This window comes from Periophthalmus magnuspinnatus, chromosome 18 (assembly GCF_009829125.3).
Source record: "Periophthalmus magnuspinnatus isolate fPerMag1 chromosome 18, fPerMag1.2.pri, whole genome shotgun sequence".
Taxonomy (NCBI): Eukaryota; Metazoa; Chordata; class Actinopteri; order Gobiiformes; family Gobiidae; genus Periophthalmus; species Periophthalmus magnuspinnatus.
Window position 1 is genome coordinate 27499512 of NC_047143.1, and position 18119 is coordinate 27517630.

Consider the following 18119-nt stretch of genomic DNA (forward strand, 5'->3'; position numbering starts at 1 on the left):
GCTTTACACTGCTTCAGATCTGTGTCTGCTCTGGCTGATCAGAACCTTATCCCTTTTCCTCCAGGAATCCGCCGGGAACCAGCTCCGGACCTCCCCTGCTCGTGCACCTCGGCCCTGGTAGGATCCTGTCTCGCTCTGCTCCTCGTACACCTCGGTCCCTCCACGTCCACGACTTCGCACCCACGCTCTCCAGCTTCTATGGTTTTTGGACTCTTGTCTTGTTTTAAGATCATGAACTAAACTACGGACTATTACCTTTGTGATCACGATTATTGTGAATAAAGACATTGGTAAACATTTACGAGTCTGCAACTTTGGTCCCTACGTCACACTGTTTACGACACACAACCAGCATAACAACAACAATAAAAACAACAATAAAAACAACAAAAATAAAACAACACTACAACAACCAGCATAACAACAACAATAAAAACAACAATAAAAACAACAAAAATAAAACAACAAAAATAAAACAACAACAATAAAAACAACAACAATAAAACAACAATAAAAACAACAAAAATAAAACAACAACAATAAAAACAACAAAAATAAAAACAACAAAAATAAAACAACAACAATAAAAACAACAAAAATAAAACAACAACAAAAATAAAAACAACAACACAACAACAACCAGCATAACAACAACAATAAAAACAACAAAAATAAAAACAACAACAATAAAAACAACAAAAATAAAACAACAACAACACAACAACAACCAGCATAACAACAACAATAAAAACAACAAAAATAAAACAACAACAATAAAAACAACAAAAATAAAACAACAACAATAAAAACAACAAAAATAAAACAACAAAAATAAAAACAACAACACAACAACAACCAGAATAATAACAACAATAAAAACAACAACAAAACAGCAAAAAGAATAACAATAAACACTTAAAATAAATTCAGCAGCTTCAGAAAGTGACTCAGAAAAAGGCAGGACTAAACCAGGACTAAACCAGGATTAAACCAGGACTAAACCAGGACTAAAGCAGGACTAAACCAGGGCTAATCCAGGGCTAATCCAGGGCTAATCCAGGTTTAAACAAGGACTAAAACCAGCTCTGACACAGGTCTAACCCAGGACTATCCCAGGTCTCACCCAGCCCCGCCCCCGGCCCCGCCCCTCAGTGCAGGGAGCGTGAGCGGGCGCTGATCCTGGACCCGGCCCGGCTCAGCTGGTCCCTGAAGCTCTGGGTGCAGTAGTAGTAGAGCAGAGGGTTGATGACGCTGTTGGACGCCGCCAGGCAGAGCGTGACCACGACCAGCCTCTGGAGCGTGACCACGGCCCGACAGCCCCACCCCCCGCACACGGCGTGGAGGTGGAGCGAGCGAGCCGCGTGGTACGGCAGGAAACACAGCAGGAAAGTGACGATGACCGCGGAGACCAGCGACAGGGACCTACGTCTGCCGCACTCGCCGCCCCCGCCGCCACTGCCCCGACGCGGCGCAGGGGGGTGGGGCTTGAGTCTCTCGGAGAAGGAGGCGGGGCGAGAGGTGAGGCGCCGCACGATGAAGCCGTAGCTGCAAACGATGACGCTAAATGGGACGAGGAACCCGAACAGCAGAGCCACGTAGTTCAGGACCAGGACCAAGTACCAGGTTGATGGTTTTTGCGGCTCGAAGCAGCGCGGGACTCCGCCCCTGCAAGGGACCGCCCCCCGCAGGTCAGGACAGAGGTCACATGTGTGGAATTATGTGGAGAAAAGGCTGGAGCGGGTACTCACCTGTGCACCACACCCTGAGCCAGGAAGAAGGACGAGGCCCCGCCCACAAACACCCAGATGCCCAGACAGACCAATAGGATGCGAGTGGGTGTGGCCAGTGTGTGATGACGTAATGGTTGTGCCACAGCGAGCCAACGGAGCACGCTCAGTAGAGTCAAGAACAGGATACTGTCACGGCAAAACAAAACCAGCTTAAACCAGGACTAAACCAGGACTAAACCAGGACTAAACCAGGACTAAACCAGAACTAAACCAGGACTGAACCAGAACTAAACCAGGACTAAACCAGGACTAAACCAGAACTAAACCAGGACTAAACCAGGACTAAACCAGGACTAAACCAGGACTGAACCAGGACTAAACCAGGACTAAACCAGGATTTACAGGTTTTTTAGTCCTACCTTAATCTCGAATACTAGTTTAGTTCCGGTATAGTTCTGGCTTTAGTTGTCCTGAATCCGTCCTGGTTCAGTCCTGGTTCAGTCCTGGTTTAGTCCTGGTTCAGTCCTGGTTTAGTCCCGGTTCAGTCCTGGTTTAGTCCCGGTTCAGTCCCGGTTTAGTCCCGGTTCAGTCCTGGTTCAGTCCTGGTTCAGTCCTGGTTCAGTCCTGGTTCAGTCCTGGTTCAGTCCTGGTTTAGTCCTGGTTTAGTCCTGGTTTAGTCCTGGTTCAGTCCTGGTTTAGTCCTGGTTCAGTCCTGGTTCAGTCCTGGTTTAGTCCTGGTTCAGTCCTGGTTCAGTCCTGGTTTAGTCCTGGTTCAGTCCTGGTTTAGTCCTGGTTCAGTCCTGGTTCAGTCCTGGTTTAGTCCTGGTTCAGTCCTGGTTTAGTCCTGGTTCAGTCCTGGTTTAGTCCTGGTTTAGTCCTGGTTTAGTCCTGGTTCAGTCCTTTACCTGGTGTAGAGGTTGAGGTAGAAGCCGTAGACACAGAGGCGGCAGAGCCAGTCGGGATAGTCCCAGATGCCCTGCCTGAAGTAGTAGACCAGTCTGAGAGGCAGCGTCAGCGAGAAGCACAAGTCTGAGACCGCCAAGTTCATCATCACCACAGACGACGGTGCGGTCCTGCAAACAGACCCCCTTTAGACCTGGTTCAGTCCTGGTTTAGCCCATTATGTAACTTTTCTAGTGTAGGGTGGGTCGCCTGCACTTTCTGTATCACCACATGATGACATCACAAGGTGGAACGGAGCATTTGCTCAGCCTAAATCTGCAGGTTTGTGTGTTAAACGTGTGAATAAAATAAAACACAACTCCAGGTCTGTGTGTGACGAGGAAACGACATCAGGGCGTTTTATGTGGTGAAGTTTATTGTTTTACTTCCTGGTTGGACAGAGGCACTGTTACCTAGCAACCGTAATGTGTCAAAATTACACAATATATATGCAAAGGGGTCTGGTGTCCGGGGCCCCAGAGTCTGAAGGGAACTGTATTTTCACACTATTTATAATAAAGGGGGGCCTATCTGAGGCTTCTTGCCCCGGGCCCCCAGATTTCTGCTCACGGCCCTGTGCAGAGTTTCAAAAATAGACGAGAGCAGCTCTGTTTGTTAAATCTGTTTCATCTGTCACATAAATGTCGTCCGTGTCGTAAACACACGGCAGCTCCAGGGATTTTTTCAACTTTTATTTCCACAAACTGCACAGGTCCCTCCAGAGTCATTTAAAAAACATAAACTCTCTCGTTTCACTTTTCAGGAGCGACTGAAGCGTTGAGCTGATCTGACTCATGACAGACACATGTTTCTTTTATTTATTTCTTTATCTGAGAGTTTATAAAATGTTGAAATTCCAGTCTCCACCGATCGGAAAAACGTGTCTCTTTCTGAAACGTTGCAGCTTTTTTTCGTTTTGTATTTCCCGGTGAACTGGTTTGAGAGCGAGTTATCGGCTCGTAGGCAAATTCAAACAGTCCCATGGAAAATATCAGACCTGGTTTGGTTATGTTTGGGTTTTTATGCAAATGTGAAGCTGGAACTTTAAGTCCAAAGTCGGATATTAAACAGATAAAAGGCCATTAAAGCAGCATTAAAATATCATTAAAATAAATTATAGCCATAAACCAGGACTAAACCAGGACTAAACCAGGACTAAACCAGGACTGAACCAGGACTAAACCAGGACTAAACCAGGACTGAACCAGGACTAAACCAGGACTAAACCAGGACTAAACCAGGACTAAACAAGGACTAAACCAGGACTAAACCAGGACTAAACCAGGACTAAACCAGGACTAAACAAGGACTAAACAAGGACTAAACAAGGACTAAACCAGGGACTAAACCAGGACTAAACCAGGACTAGACCAGGACTAAACCAGAACCAGTTCAGTCTTGGTTCAGTTTAATCCCAGTTTAGTCTTGGTTTAGTCCTGTGTAGTCCGGGTGTATTCCTGGTGTAGTCTGGGTGTAGTTTGAGTGTAGTCCTGGTTCAGTCATGGTGTAGTCTGGGTGTAGTCGGGGTTCAGTCCGAGTGTAGTCGTGGTGTAGTCCGGGTTCAGTCCATGTGTGGTCGCGGTGTAGTCCGGGCGTAGTCCGGGTGTAGTCGTGGTCTAGTCCGGGTGTAGTCCGGGTGTAGTCGTGGTCTAGTCTGGGTGTAGTCCGGGTGTAGTCGTGGTCTAGTCCAGGTGTAGTCCGGGTGTAGTCGTGGTCTAGTCCGGGTGTAGTCCGGGTGTAGTCGTGGTGTAGTCCGGGCGTAGTCCGGGTGTAGTCGTGGTCTAGTCCGGGTGTAGTCGTGGTCTAGTCTGGGTGTAGTCCGGGTGTAGTCGTGGTCTAGTCCAGGTGTAGTCCGGGTGTAGTCGTGGTCTAGTCCGGGTGTAGTCCGGGTGTAGTCGTGGTGTAGTCCGGGCGTAGTCCGGGCGTAGTCCGGGTGTAGTCGTGGTCTAGTCCGGGTGTAGTCCGGGTGTAGTCGTGGTCTAGTCTGGGTGTAGTCCGGGTGTAGTCGTGGTCTAGTCTGGGTGTAGTCCGGGTGTAGTCGTGGTCTAGTCCAGGTGTAGTCCGGGTGTAGTCGTGGTCTAGTCCGGGTGTAGTCCGGGTGTAGTCGTGGTCTAGTCCGGGTGTAGTCCGGGTGTAGTCGTGGTGTAGTCCGGGCGTAGTCCGGGTGTAGTACCTCTGTTTCCTCTGCAGGGTGAACACGGTCACTGCACACAGGTTGGTGATGAAGGCGACGGGGAACAGCAGGACGTAGGTGAAGGTGTAGGCTCGATATTTGAACCAGTTGTCGTCGTGGAAACAGCGGGACAGATTTGAAGCCGAGGACTCGTTCAAAACCAAACCCAGATGTCCTGAAGAGCGGACAAAAGAATCAAATCTGTTTATGATGATGCGACTACCAGGTCACGCTCAGGTCGTGCTCAGGTCGCGCTCAGGTCGCGCTCAGGTCGCGCTCAGGTCGCGCTCAGGTCGTTCTACAAACATAAGGTTGTTTTCTTTTCTGGTTTTACTTTTTTACAATGAAAAAAACAGAGACGTGACTGAAGAGACAACAACACACACACACGCACACCCCCACACACCGACAGACACACAGACACACACACACCCCGACACACACAGACACACACCGACAGACACAGATAGACACACACACGCACACACACATACATACACACCCCGACACACACACACACACACACACACACATCCTCCATGTTCTTCCTCTCCTCGGGGGTCGGGTCGCTGGGGCATCAGTCTGAGCAGGGACTCCCAGATTTCCCCCACCCCAGACACCTCCTCCAGCTGGACCCCAAGGCGTTCCCAGGCCAGAGACATAGTCCCTCCAGTGTGTCCTGGGTCTGCCCCGGGGACATGATCACCTCCCCAGGGAGGCGTCACATGTACACACATACACACACATGTACACACCTATACACATAGACACACACACATATACACATACACACATACACACATACACACACACAGATGTGATGATTCTGAAGTGACAACAACTTAAACTACTTAAAGATGAAGGAACAAACACACACACACACACACACACACACATGTAAACACACAAAGTAAACCAGCTCTGTTCAAAACACTACTGATGTTACCACTATAACACCAACAACACCATCACCACTACTGCAATTACCACGACTACTATTACTACTACTACGACTACTACTACTATTACTCGGGTACTATGTTTGATTGTGTGTTTATAGAATGTGTTTCAGTGTTGTGTTATTTTAGTTTATAGTCAGAGGTGGAGCATAACAAAGTAAAAGTGGTAAAGTACTGCACCTCAGTAAAGTACTGCACCTCAGTAAAGTACTGCACTTCAGTAAAGTACTACACTTCAGTACATTCTAGGCGTCTGTTCGCAGTTATAGTTTCACTTTAACCCTTTTTCTTCAGTTAATCCTCGCGCACTGAGACTTAAAGTGAACTGACCACATCAAACACATGAAGAGTCGTTCATGTAGAGTCGTTCATGTAGAGTCGTTCATGTAGAGTCGTTCATGTAGAGTCGTTCATGTAGAGTCGTTCTTGTAGAGTCGTTCGTGTAGAGTCGTTCATGTAGAGTCGTTCATGTAGAGTCGTTCATATAGAGTCGTTCATGTAGAGTCGTTCATGTAGAGTCGTTCTTACCGTTCATCGTGTCTCTTCAGTCTCGCGCATCTTTCCTGGTGCGTCCTGAGTGCGTCAGAGCGCGTGCACTGGGACTGTCTCTGTTTTTGGGCACGAAGAGAGAGCGCGTGCGCGTCTGACCGGAGCGCGCGCGTCCCGTGTCTCTGCGACGCGTGCGCGCGTCTGGGTCCAAAGAGCCGCGTGTGTGTGAGCCGCGTGTGTGTGAGCCGTGTGTGTGTGAGCCGCGTGTGTGAGCCGTGTGTGTGTGAGCCGCGTCAGATCAGCGCGGGGTCAAAGTTCAGAGGCGCGACTCCCACAGAATCACCTGAACAACAGACCCGCCCCCAGACTCCCAGAGCCCCAGGGGAGGGTCTGGGGGAGAGGGGGGTCCGGGGGCCGGGACAGGTTCTGGTTTGGGCTGGAGTCCAGGGCCGGCCCGAGCTCAGGGGCCCAGAGCAGAATGTGTCTGGGCCCCTCAGTGGACGTGCCTGGACTCACATGTGACACATTCTGACTCTGTTTCAACTGTGTTTACAAATGTGTGGGCTCTTGGGGGCCCCTGGTGGCCTCGAGCCTCAGTCTGCTCATAGTCTGGACCGGCCCTGGACCCGGAGGAGCCAGAGCCTCTGTCTGGAGGAAACACACATCACTCAGAGGAGTTTATTTTATGTAAATATTTATGTCACTGAGGCCACAGTTTAGGCTGTGAAGAAAATGACCAGAAATAAAACACCTCCTCCTGAATAAACCAGATACACAAGAAAAACAACATCCCCATGGCAACAAGCAGGGCAGAAAAGTTACATAATGCACTTTAAAGAGAGAGTGACACTTAAAGTGACCGAGGCTACAAACTGCAGCGTTTCTCCATGTTCAGATGTTTCTTTATGTTCAGATGTTTCTCATGTTCTGGTCGTTTCTTCTCTTTGAGCCTCTGAAGTTTTGTTTGGACTGATTCATGTTTGAGTTTAATCTTTTATCCACTATTTTCAAGACGCCATTTTGTTGATCAACCCGTTTTCACTGCCACCTGTACAATTCAATTCAATTCATTTTATTTCTGTAACGCCCAAAATCACAACAACAGTTGTCTGAAGGGCGTTCATGTTTTGGTTGATGGGGGAAACCGGAGTACCCGGAGGAAACCCATCCAGACACGAGGAGAAACATGAAAAACTCCACACAGAAAGGCCTGGGCGACCCGGGGATCAACCAAACCTTCTGCTGTGAGACATGAGCCACTCAGCCACCGAGATATACACACACCCACTGTGACACGCCCACTGAGACACACCCACTGTGACACGCCCACTGAGACACACCCACTGTGACACGCCCACTGAGACACACCCACTGTGACACGCCCACTGGGACACGCCCACTGGGACACGCCCACATTTTGGTACAAATGTAAAAAAAATGTGATGTGCGTCTGTCCACAGGGGGCGCTACAGCATGCGGCGCTTTGTTGTGATGCTGCTCGCTGTGATGAGGGCTCAGGACAGATCTCTACATTATTCAAACATGGATGATGTCTCTTCAGGTTTTTGATGAGTGAAAGCTCCAGAGAAGTTGATTTTACAGAATCTCCTTTTTAATTTTATTTTAAATAAAAAATAATCAGCTCAAAATCCACAAACTCACATCAGAGATTTATCTGAAACTCTAGAGCAGAGGAAAAGAGCCACACTGGGGCTTTAAAGAGCCACACTGGGGCTTTAAAGAGCCACACTGGGGCTTTAAAGAGCCACACTGGGGCTTTAAAGAGCCACACTGGGGCTTTAAAGAGCCACACTGGGGCTTTAAAGAGCCACACTGGGGCTTTAAAGAGCCACACTGGGGCTTTAAAGAGCCACACTGGAGACTCTGGATAATGAGACGAGGTTTGGCGTTGAAACAGCGCCCTCTTGTGGCTACAGTTTGTTGTGGCTCATGGAGGAAGTTTGTGAGATTAAACCAGAAACAATGGAAATAATGACACACATTTGTGTTTCCATGGAAACGCTCCAAACACTTTGACTCAGAGTCTTTTTTGTTTGAATGAGCTGAAGTGTTTTATTTCAGGACAAGAGGAAAAGGCCACTCTGGAAAATTAACTTTGTGTTTAAAGCTGCACTACGTCACTTTTCTGCTTGTCTCCATGAAGATGTGACTGCTTTGCCTGAAATGTTCCACAGTGTGGCATTAATCTTCTAAACTCCACCTTCACTTAGAGATGTTTTCATTGCTCGTAAATATCTTGAAAAACCCACTGTTACAGAGAGCGCCGCGTCACAGATCTGACCTGTAACTCTGTCAGCTGCTTGTCTCCATGGAGACAGATTAGTTTAATGCCATAGAGTGGAACATTGCAACCATTATTATTAGTCCAGTCCCGGTCCAGTCCTGGTCTAATCCTGGTCCAGTCCTGGTCCAGCCTGGTCTAGTCCCGGTCCAGTCCTGGTCTAGTCCTGGTCTAGTCCCAGTCCAGTCCAGGTCTAATCCTGGTCCAGTCCTGGTCTAGTCCTGGTCTTGGTCTGGACTCAGAGCCTGCCTCAGACTGGTCCAGAACTGGCCCCTGAGGGCGGGGTCCTGGGGCCACTGGAGGTAGGTGGTGGAGGTGAGGAGTCGTCGGAGGCGGCAGAATCGTTTGGGGACGTCGTCGTGGTGAAGCGGCTCCAGAAGAACCAAGATGGCGGCGTCTTCTCTGCAGTTTCCCTCCAAACACTGGAAATGTGTGAAGTCCAGCTCGTACTTGCACCAGTCGGATCTGTGGAGGAGGAGAGGGGAAATTATGTAAAACTAAAAACATTTTTGACCCGTTTTGAGATGTTTTTGTTTTTTTTGTTTTTTACTTTTTCAAATATAAGTTAAAGGTGCACTACGTGACTTGTCTGGTAAAGTCAGGAGATTCTTAGAGCTACAGTATCAAAATCGGTATCAGAACAGAAAAGGCGGATCAGTGCATCCAAAAAATGTGCAAACAGTTAAAGGTGCACTGTGTAACTTTTCTGGTGTAGGGTCTGCCACCTGCTCGTCTCCAAGGAGATGATGGAGACATGGAACAATGACATTATTTACACAGACCTAACGTGTGTGAAGAGTCTGTTTATATAAACGTCTAACCTTCCAGCGCCGCGTTTAAACACAAACATGACACTGACCGCACAAAGTTGTGTGACAGGACGAACAGAGTCCTGCGGCTCGACTCGATGGCGATCACGATGTTGTCCATGATCCAACGTCCAGGAAGGAAGTCCCTCCTGTGGAGACACAGCCTCAGAGGCTCCGGCCCGGGACCTGAGTCTGGACCGGGCTCAGGTCTGGGCTCAGGTCTGGGCTCAGGTCTGGGCTCAGGTCTGGGCTCAGCAGAACACCTGGAAATTAAAAACTTATATTGTCATTGCCGCTTAAATCTACAGGAAACAGAATCTCAGCTTCTTTTTTAGGTTTTTCTGTAAATCTGTTTTTCTGTAAATCTTTTTGTTTTTCTGTAAATCCGTTTTTGTTTTTGTGTAAATCTGTTTTGGTGTATTTTTTTGTTGTTGTTTTTTTCTTTAAATCATTTTGTTTTTCTATAAATGTGTTTTTATGTTTCTGTGAACCTGTTTTTCTGTAAATATTTTATTTTTTTTGTGTAAATCTGTCAGCCTGAAGGAACGACGTGGGGCCGTCCTCCCATGGACTTTAAAGATGCACTATGTTATTTTTCTGTTTCCTGTTTGTCTCCATGCAGAGGTTGCTACTTTGCCAGGAAGGTTCCACATTATATATTTACTTCTATATCTCCATGGACACGATGCAATACTGTGGAACGTTCCAGACAAAGTAACAGAATCTCCATGGAGACGAGCGAGTGCTGAAAAGTTCCACAGTGCCCCTTAAACAGTCCCGGTCTTTACCCCGTCTGCTCCAGCTCGGGCAGCAGGTAGTTGTCCACCCAGGCGCTGTCCCTCTCGCTGTAGGACACAAAGGCGTCGAAAGTGACCAGAGGCCTGTCCTCCGTGTCCCCGTCCTCCCTCCTCTTCCTCTCTCTCTTCCTCCTCTTCTGTTTCGCTCTCAGCCACACAAAGATCATCTCCAGGTACCAGAACGCGTGAACTTTCCACAAGACGACGCCCAAACACGTCAGGAAAACCAGCACCAGTCCACAGCAGATGGAAACAAGAAGAACATGTCGACATTCTGAGAAAGAGCGACGCACGAGGGAGAGAGGCGCCCCCTGCAGGTGGAGAGGGGAGTCGCAGAAGTAGTTGTGGATTCCGTCTGTTAAAGTTATGTTTATTTCTCCGTCGGATAAAGACTGGAAAAACGGGACAAAATCACAGGAGCAGCTGAATTTGTTGAGACCGGCCTGGAAGTTCTGGAGCCGCGGGAAAGAGACGAGGTCGGAATGAGTGAAGACGTTCAATGTGTTCATCTGCGGAGAGAAAAACGAGAGAATATATCACCTTTACAAAACTCAAAGCTGCATTATGGAACTTTTTGCCCCCTATTGCTGTGCCTGGAATGTTCCACACTATGGCATTAAACTTGGATTCATTTTAAACAGTTTGGTCCAAAGTGGTCTCCTCACTGACTTTACGCTACATTCTGAGCATTTTAATATTGAACGTAACAAGTTTCTGAGATTTTTCACAACTTAACTGGAGCGTAACATCAAAAACTAGAATGCTAACGGTGCACTTCCTGTTTATCAGACAATGAAATGGTTTATAGTTAAATGAAGACAGTCCACAGTGACTTATTTTGACCTCAAGAGACGCCAAAACAGTGAATCTGAACTGGGACAAGACACATTTTGCTCAATTACACGAGAAAAAAATGGGTACAGGGACTTTAAAGCTGCATTATGTAACTTTTCTGGTGGTGCAGATGTTCCACAGAATGGCATAAACTAGACAGACAGGCAGGTGAAAAACAAAACAAAATAAAAACACAAAAGCAAAGATTTACACAAAAACAGATTTACACAAAAAGAAAAAGATTTACAGAAAAACAAAAACTGATTCACAGTAAAACAAAAAGATTTACACAAAAACAGATTTACACAAAAAGAAAAAGATTTACAGAAAAACAAAAACTGATTCACAGTAAAACAAAAAGATTTACACAAAAACAGATTTACAGAGAAACAATTTTCAGGCAAAGTAAGAAGATCTCCATGGGAACCAGCCTGTTTAAATCCTCTTGTCGTTCGCTGTGTCTTGTTGTGTTTTGTTGTGTCTTGTTGTGTTTTGTTGTGTTTTGTTGTGTATTGTTGTGTCTTGTTGTGTTTTGTTGTATTTTGTTGTGTTGTGTCTTGTTGTGTCTTGTTGTGTTTTGTTGTGTTTTGTCGTGTTTTGTTGTGTTTTTTTCGTGTTTTTTCGTGTTTTGTTGTGTTTTGTCGTGTTTTGTTGTGTTTTTTCGTGTTTTGTTGTGTATTCTTGTGTATTGTTGTATTTTGTTGTGTTTTGTTGTGTCTTGTCGTGTTTTGTTGTGTCTTGTTGTGTTTTGTTGTGTCTAGTTGTGTTTTGTCGTGTTTTGTTGTGTCTTGTCGTGTTTTGTTGTGTATTGTTGTGTTTTGTTGTGTATTGTGTTTTGTTGTACCTGTACGGTGAGGGTCTGGAGGTTGGGGAAGAGCCATCCAGGGGGCAGAGTCAGGAGCTTGTTCCCAGACAAGTGAAGCTCTCTCAGGGCAGGAAGCACCACCAAGAGCCTCTCCAGGTCGTTATAGCTCAGGTCCAACACCTGTTTCAGAAGAAAATCCAAAATGTTACTGACTGTGACTTTAAATGTGTGCACTTTATGGGTCCTCTTTATTTGGAGCGAGGTTGCGGCGGCTAGCAGGTTAGCTCTGTCGATTCATATAAACCAGGACTAATCTCAGGCCGTGGGAATAATTTGTCTGTTTTTACCTGCAGTGTTGGAGGCAGACAGGAGGTGGCGCTGGTGAACTTGGTCCTGGACATATTTAAGAACCTGAGAGACTGGGGCCACGGGCACGACTGAGGCATGAAGGTCAGGCTGTTTCTACTGATGTCCAGATGGGTCAGTTTGGTCAGACGAGTCACCATTCGGCTGATGAGAGACAGGGACTGGACAGGAAGACACCAGAACGTCAGAACACAAAAACACCAGAACATCAAGAACTTCTAGAACTTCAAGGTCATCCAGAACACCAGAACACAAGAATATCAGAACACAAGAACATCCAGAACATCCAGAAAACCAGAACATACAGAACACCAGAACATCAGAACACAAAACACGAGAACATCAAGAATTTCTAGAACTTCAAGAACATCCAGAACACCAGAACATCCAGAACACAAGAATATCAGAACACAAGAACATCCAGAACATCAGAACACCCAGAAAACCAGAACACAAGAACATACAGAACACAAGAACATTCAGAATATCAGAACATCCAAAACCTCAGAACACCAGAACACAAGAATATAAGAGAATCCAGAACATCAGAACATCACAACACAAGAACATCCAGAACACAAGATAATCCACAATATCATAGCATCCAGAACACTAGAGCACAAGAGCATCCATAACATCAGAACATTTAGAACATCCAGAACACAAGAACTTCAAGAACATCAGAACATTAGGAACATCGGGACATCAAGATAATCAGAACATCCAGAACACCAGAACATCAGGACACGAGAACATCTGAACACCAAAACATCAGGACATCCAGAACACCAGAGGTATCAGGGTAATTTGCTGTGTAGCGTTAGCACCTTGATAGCATTAGCGCTGATGTTGAGCACCCGTAGGCCCTTGAGCACCCCGGCTCCCGCACACAGGGTCTCGGTCAGGGTCATGTCGGTCAGCAGGTTTTCACTCAGGTCAAAAAACTCCAGATTCTTCAAGAGCACCGAGGTGGGACACGGCATCACGAAAACCTACGACACAAGACACGGCGTCACGAAAACCTACGACACGAGACACGAAAAACTAAAATTTATGGGTAAAAGACGACACACACACACACACACACAACCCCACACACACAGACACACACACACACACACCCCCACACACACACACACACACACAGAGACACACACACACACACACACGCACAAACAGACCGTACCTTGGTGTTGATGAGGGAGATTTTTCGAGGAAACTGCAGAAGGAAACTCAGAGACAGAAACGCCGTGAACTCAAAATTATTCAACAGCACAATGTCTTTGACAAAAACCTCATCGAGGCTCATGTGGTCGGTCCAACGCGCCTTCTCCCAACTGGAACACGAGAACGTTCAGTGAGGACATTTAAGACATTTAAGACATTTAAGACATTTAAGTCAAAACAGTCAGAACATTTAAGACAGTTTTAGAATAACGACTTTAATAAGTTTGATATAGTTTTGATTTAATCCCAGTTTAGGTCTGATGCATGAACGCAACCTTAGTCCTGTTTTAGTCCTGGTTTAGTCCTGGTTTAGTCCTGGTTTAGTCCTGGTTTAGTCCTGGTTTAGTTCTTGGTACCTCCCGACTCCGCTCAGGGTGGAGTTGCTCAGGGACATGGAGGTGATGGGGGCGCCGTCTGTCACTTCCAACAGTTTGACGGTCGTGGCGTCCGTCACAAAGACGTTATGAAACGAAATATGTCTGAAAAAATAAAACAAATAAAAACAACATTAGACGAGAGCAGACGAGAGCAGACACAGAGGAGCAGACAGGAGCAGACACAGAGGAGCAGACACAGAGGAGCAGACACAGAGGAGCAGACACAGAGGAGCAGACACAGAGGAGCAGACACAGAGGAGCAGACGGGAGCAGACAGAGGAGCAGACACAGAGGAGCAGACAGGAGCAGACACAGAGGAGCAGACGGGAGCAGACACAGAGGAGCAGACGGGAGCAGACCTCACTCTCCTCTGAGCCGCCTCTCTCAGGGGCAGGACAGAGCGGTTGCTGCTCAGGTTCAGATTCTCCAAAGTGAGATGAGTTTGAGGATCGGAGACGTCGTGGAGCAGAGCGGACGCCAGAGTCTGATTCAACGCAAACGGAGAACGAAGGCTGAGGGTCACATGGTCCAGGGGCCAGATCTGAGCCAGGGCCCCGGAATCGTACCTGCAACCGGACACAGACAGTGAGGTTAAACATGAAGGACTGAGCGTCTTTATGAGGTCGAGGGTTTGACGTGTAACAGGTTCAGTTTGTCATTGTCTGTGTTTCAGCTCAGAGTGTCCAGTGTCAATCCTCCTCCACACACATGCAGTTCTCATTTCTACCACTAGGTGTAGTGTTTGCACCGTTTGAGGCCGTTGGCGTCGACGCGGAGTCGCTCCAGTCCCCCCACGCCCCTCAGGTCGGACACTCGGACGTCCTCCAGAGAGTCTCCTCCAAAACTCAGGACGCGGAGTCGGACCAGGCTCTGGAAGAGAGGACGAGAACCGAGGCATCTGACGCAAACGGAGAAAGAGAAGAAAGAGAGGATGTGATTTAAACCAGGACTAAACCAGGACTAAACCAGGACTAAACCAGGACTAAACCAGGACTAAACCAGGACTAAAACAGGACTAGACCAGGACTAAACCAGGACTAAAACAGGACTAAAACAGGACTAAACCAGGACTAAAACAGGACTAAACCAGGACTAAACCAGGACTAAACCAGAACTAAACCAGGACCAAACCAGGACTAAAACAGGACTAAACCAGGTCTAAACCAGGACTAAACCAGGACTAAAACAGTACTAAACTCGGGCTAAAGAACTAAACCAGGACTAAATCTGGACTAAACCAGGACTAAACCAGGCCTGGTCTCACTTGTACGGGTTCCTGTGCAGTTTGAGGATCTCTAGCGCCCCCAGCCTGTTGAACCAGTGATGGTCCAGAGCAGAGAGCAGGTTCTGGGACAGGTCCAGTTCTTTCAGGTTCCAGAGACCAGAGAAGGCCCTCGGGTCGATCCGGGTCAGTCTGTTCGCTGGAGGCAGAGGTCAGAGGTCAGAAAGTCACTGTGTCTGAACCAGGAAATGAACTTTAATAACAGACGAATCAGACGCCTTCTTTCCCCGAGGTCGCTCCTGATTGGCTCTTTGGTTGCTATGATACGTGCAGTCTGCCCTACACCTGCTCCGGCCTCGATCAGCTTCATTTGGAGCTGAAGCTGTGGATGTGCTGTTGAAATGTTCCAGAGTGTGGCATTTAAGGCGACACACACGGGGAAGACTCTTAAACTGAACGATATTTGAATCAGTCTGAAGTTTACTTAAATGAAATGAAACGGTTTGACCAGAGCTTCATATGTTTCATGATTTTATATAAAAATAATGTCATTTCAGGATTTAAATCTGAAAAAAAGGAGAGAGTTTAAACGTCTTCAGTTTGACTCGGGGGGATTTGGGATTTTACTGATTTGCCTAAAGATCGAACTGAAACTTAAGATTCAAATTTGGAGGAAACGTCAGAATGAGGCTCCAGCACAAACACAGTTATAATCTTATTTCATCAGCTGTTTCTTATTAACGAGGGACAGATACTCCGTTCTGATACTCAAGTAAAAGTAAAAGTATCACATGAAAAAATGTACTTAAGTCAAAGTATTAAAGTACATGTTTAAAATGTACTTAAAGAGTAAAAAGTAAAAGTATTTCTCACAGATTTTGAGTCTTATAAATCTTCAAATGTGGTGATTTTGATAAAGATTTGAGCTGAATTTTGTTTCTTTCTGTTTTTATTTGTATATTTTTGTTTTATTCAAATGAAAAATGTGTAAAAAATAAAAAAAAATAAACCCTCAGACTTTTCAGCAGGTCTCAGACAATAAGAAAAATACTTTTACTTTTCAGTCCAGTCCAGTGGAGTAGAAAGTACAGATACTGCTCTCAAATGTACTCAAGTAAAAGTAAAAAGTACACGCTGTAAAAGTACTTAAGTAAAGTACAGATTCAGTGTACTTGTGTGTATTTGTGTTGTACTTGCCGTGGATCGTCAGGACTCGCAGTTCCCACAATGATCCCAGGTCTTGTCTTTGGATCTCGGTGATCTGGTTATAGTCCAGGTCCAGAGTCCGGGTTTGGGCCGGGACCGAGGGGACGGAGCTGAGTCCAGAGTGAGAGCAGGGACAGTCCAGAGCCAGGCACCGGCAGGACCGAGGTAAACTGTCCCGGGGCGGAATCTGAGCCAAAGACGAAGCCATGACCAGAAGGACACACGAGAGACAGGACGAGGACATCTGAGAGACAGGAAAGACCTGGTTTAGTCCTGGTTTAGTCCTGGTTTAGTCCCTGGTTTAGTCCCTGGTTCAGTCCTGGTTTAGTCCCTGGTTCAGTCCTGGTTTAGTCCTGATTTAGACCTGGTTTAGTCCTGGTTTAGTCCTGGTTCAGTCCTGGTTTAGTCCTGGTTTAGTCCTGGTTTAGTCCTGGTTTAGACCTGGTTTAGACCTGGTTTAGTCCCTGGTTTAGTCCCTGGTTTAGTCCCTGGTTTAGTCCCTGGTTTAGTCCCTGGTTCAGTCCTGGTTTAGTCCTGGTTTAGTCCTGGTCTAGTCCTGGTTTAGTCCTGGTTCAGTCCTGGTTCAGTCCTGGTTTAGACCTGGTTTAGTCTGAGTTTAGACTGAGTTTAGACCTGGTTCAGTCCTGGTTTAGTCCTGATTTAGACCTGGTTTAGTCCTGGTTTAGTCCTGGTTCAGTCCTGGTTTAGTCCTGGTTTAGTCCTGGTTTAGTCCTGGTTTAGACCTGGTTTAGACCTGGTTTAGTCCCTGGTTTAGTCCCTGGTTTAGTCCCTGGTTTAGTCCCTGGTTTAGTCCCTGGTTTAGTCCCTGGTTCAGTCCTGGTTTAGTCCTGGTTTAGTCCTGGTCTAGTCCTGGTTTAGTCCTGGTTCAGTCCTGGTTCAGTCCTGGTTTAGACCTGGTTTAGTCTGAGTTTAGACTGAGTTTAGACCTGGTTTAGTCCTGGTTTAGTCCTGGTTTAGTCCTGGTTCAGTCCTGGTTCAGTCCTGGTTTAGACCTGGTTTAGTCTGAGTTTAGACTGAGTTTAGACCTGGTTTAGTCCTGGTTTAGACCTGGTTTAGTCCTGGTTTAGTCCTGGTTTAGACCTGGTTCAGTCCTGATTTAGACCTGGTTTAGTCCTGGTTCAGTCCTGGTTCAGTCCTTTACCCTCTTGTGTCGTGTCTCTGTTGAACTTCGTCTGTGATGGAGAATCTGAGGAAGTGAAAAAGAGGAAGAACAAAATGAACTGAAATATGAGTCAATATGAAATTAAAATATACCAGAACTAAACCAGGACTAGACCAGGACTAGACCAGGACTAAACCAGGACTAGACCAGGACTAAACCAGGACTAGACCAGGACTAAACCAGGACTAGACCAGGACTAAACCAGGACTAAAGCAGGACTAAACCAGGACTAAACCAGGACTAAACCAGGACTAAACCAGGACTAAACCAGGACTAGACCAGGACTAGACCAGGACTAAACCAGGACTAGACCAGGACTAAACCAGGACTAGACCAGGACTAAACCAGGACTAGACCAGGACTAAACCAGGACTAAAGCAGGACTAGACCAGGACTAAACCAGGACTAAACCAGGACTAAACCAGGACTAAACCAGGACTAGACCAGGACTAAACCAGGACTGAACCAGGACTAAACCAGGACTAGACCAGGACTAAACCAGGACTAATCTGGGACTGAACCAGAACTGAACTAAAGTCTAGATCAGGTTAAACATTAAAAAATTGCTTTTTTATAATGAATATTTATTTATTACAATTTAGTGTTGAGTTTTTAAAATCAAAATAAATATAAACTCTTGTAGTGAAAGTGGAAGTTCATTGGACCAGAGCGTCGGGACTTCCCCTCTGCACTTCCTG

General features: G+C 46.6%; 2 protein-coding genes across 2 annotated transcripts; both read right to left on the minus strand.

The window, feature by feature from the left end:
• Window positions 1-1148: 1148 nt before the first annotated feature.
• Window positions 1149-6407, minus strand: cysltr3 (cysteinyl leukotriene receptor 3). The gene is made up of 5 exons (XM_033983441.2): window positions 6333-6407; window positions 4846-5020; window positions 2636-2803; window positions 1749-1916; window positions 1149-1665 (listed from the first exon to the last, which is right to left on the minus strand). The coding sequence occupies exons 1-5, from the start codon at window positions 6337-6339 to the stop codon at window positions 1149-1151; spliced, it is 1035 nt and encodes a 344-aa protein (XP_033839332.1). The 5' UTR covers window positions 6340-6407.
• A 2339-nt stretch (window positions 6408-8746) lies between these two features.
• tlr2 (toll-like receptor 2) lies at window positions 8747-17092 on the minus strand. The gene is made up of 14 exons (XM_055228909.1): window positions 16982-17092; window positions 16691-16772; window positions 16230-16591; window positions 15075-15231; window positions 14559-14708; window positions 14170-14376; window positions 13790-13912; window positions 13393-13543; window positions 13034-13198; window positions 12188-12367; window positions 11880-12020; window positions 10193-10710; window positions 9455-9667; window positions 8747-9060 (listed from the first exon to the last, which is right to left on the minus strand). The coding sequence occupies exons 3-14, from the start codon at window positions 16480-16482 to the stop codon at window positions 8811-8813; spliced, it is 2508 nt and encodes an 835-aa protein (XP_055084884.1). The 5' UTR covers window positions 16483-16591; window positions 16691-16772; window positions 16982-17092; the 3' UTR covers window positions 8747-8810.
• Window positions 17093-18119: the final 1027 nt, after the last annotated feature.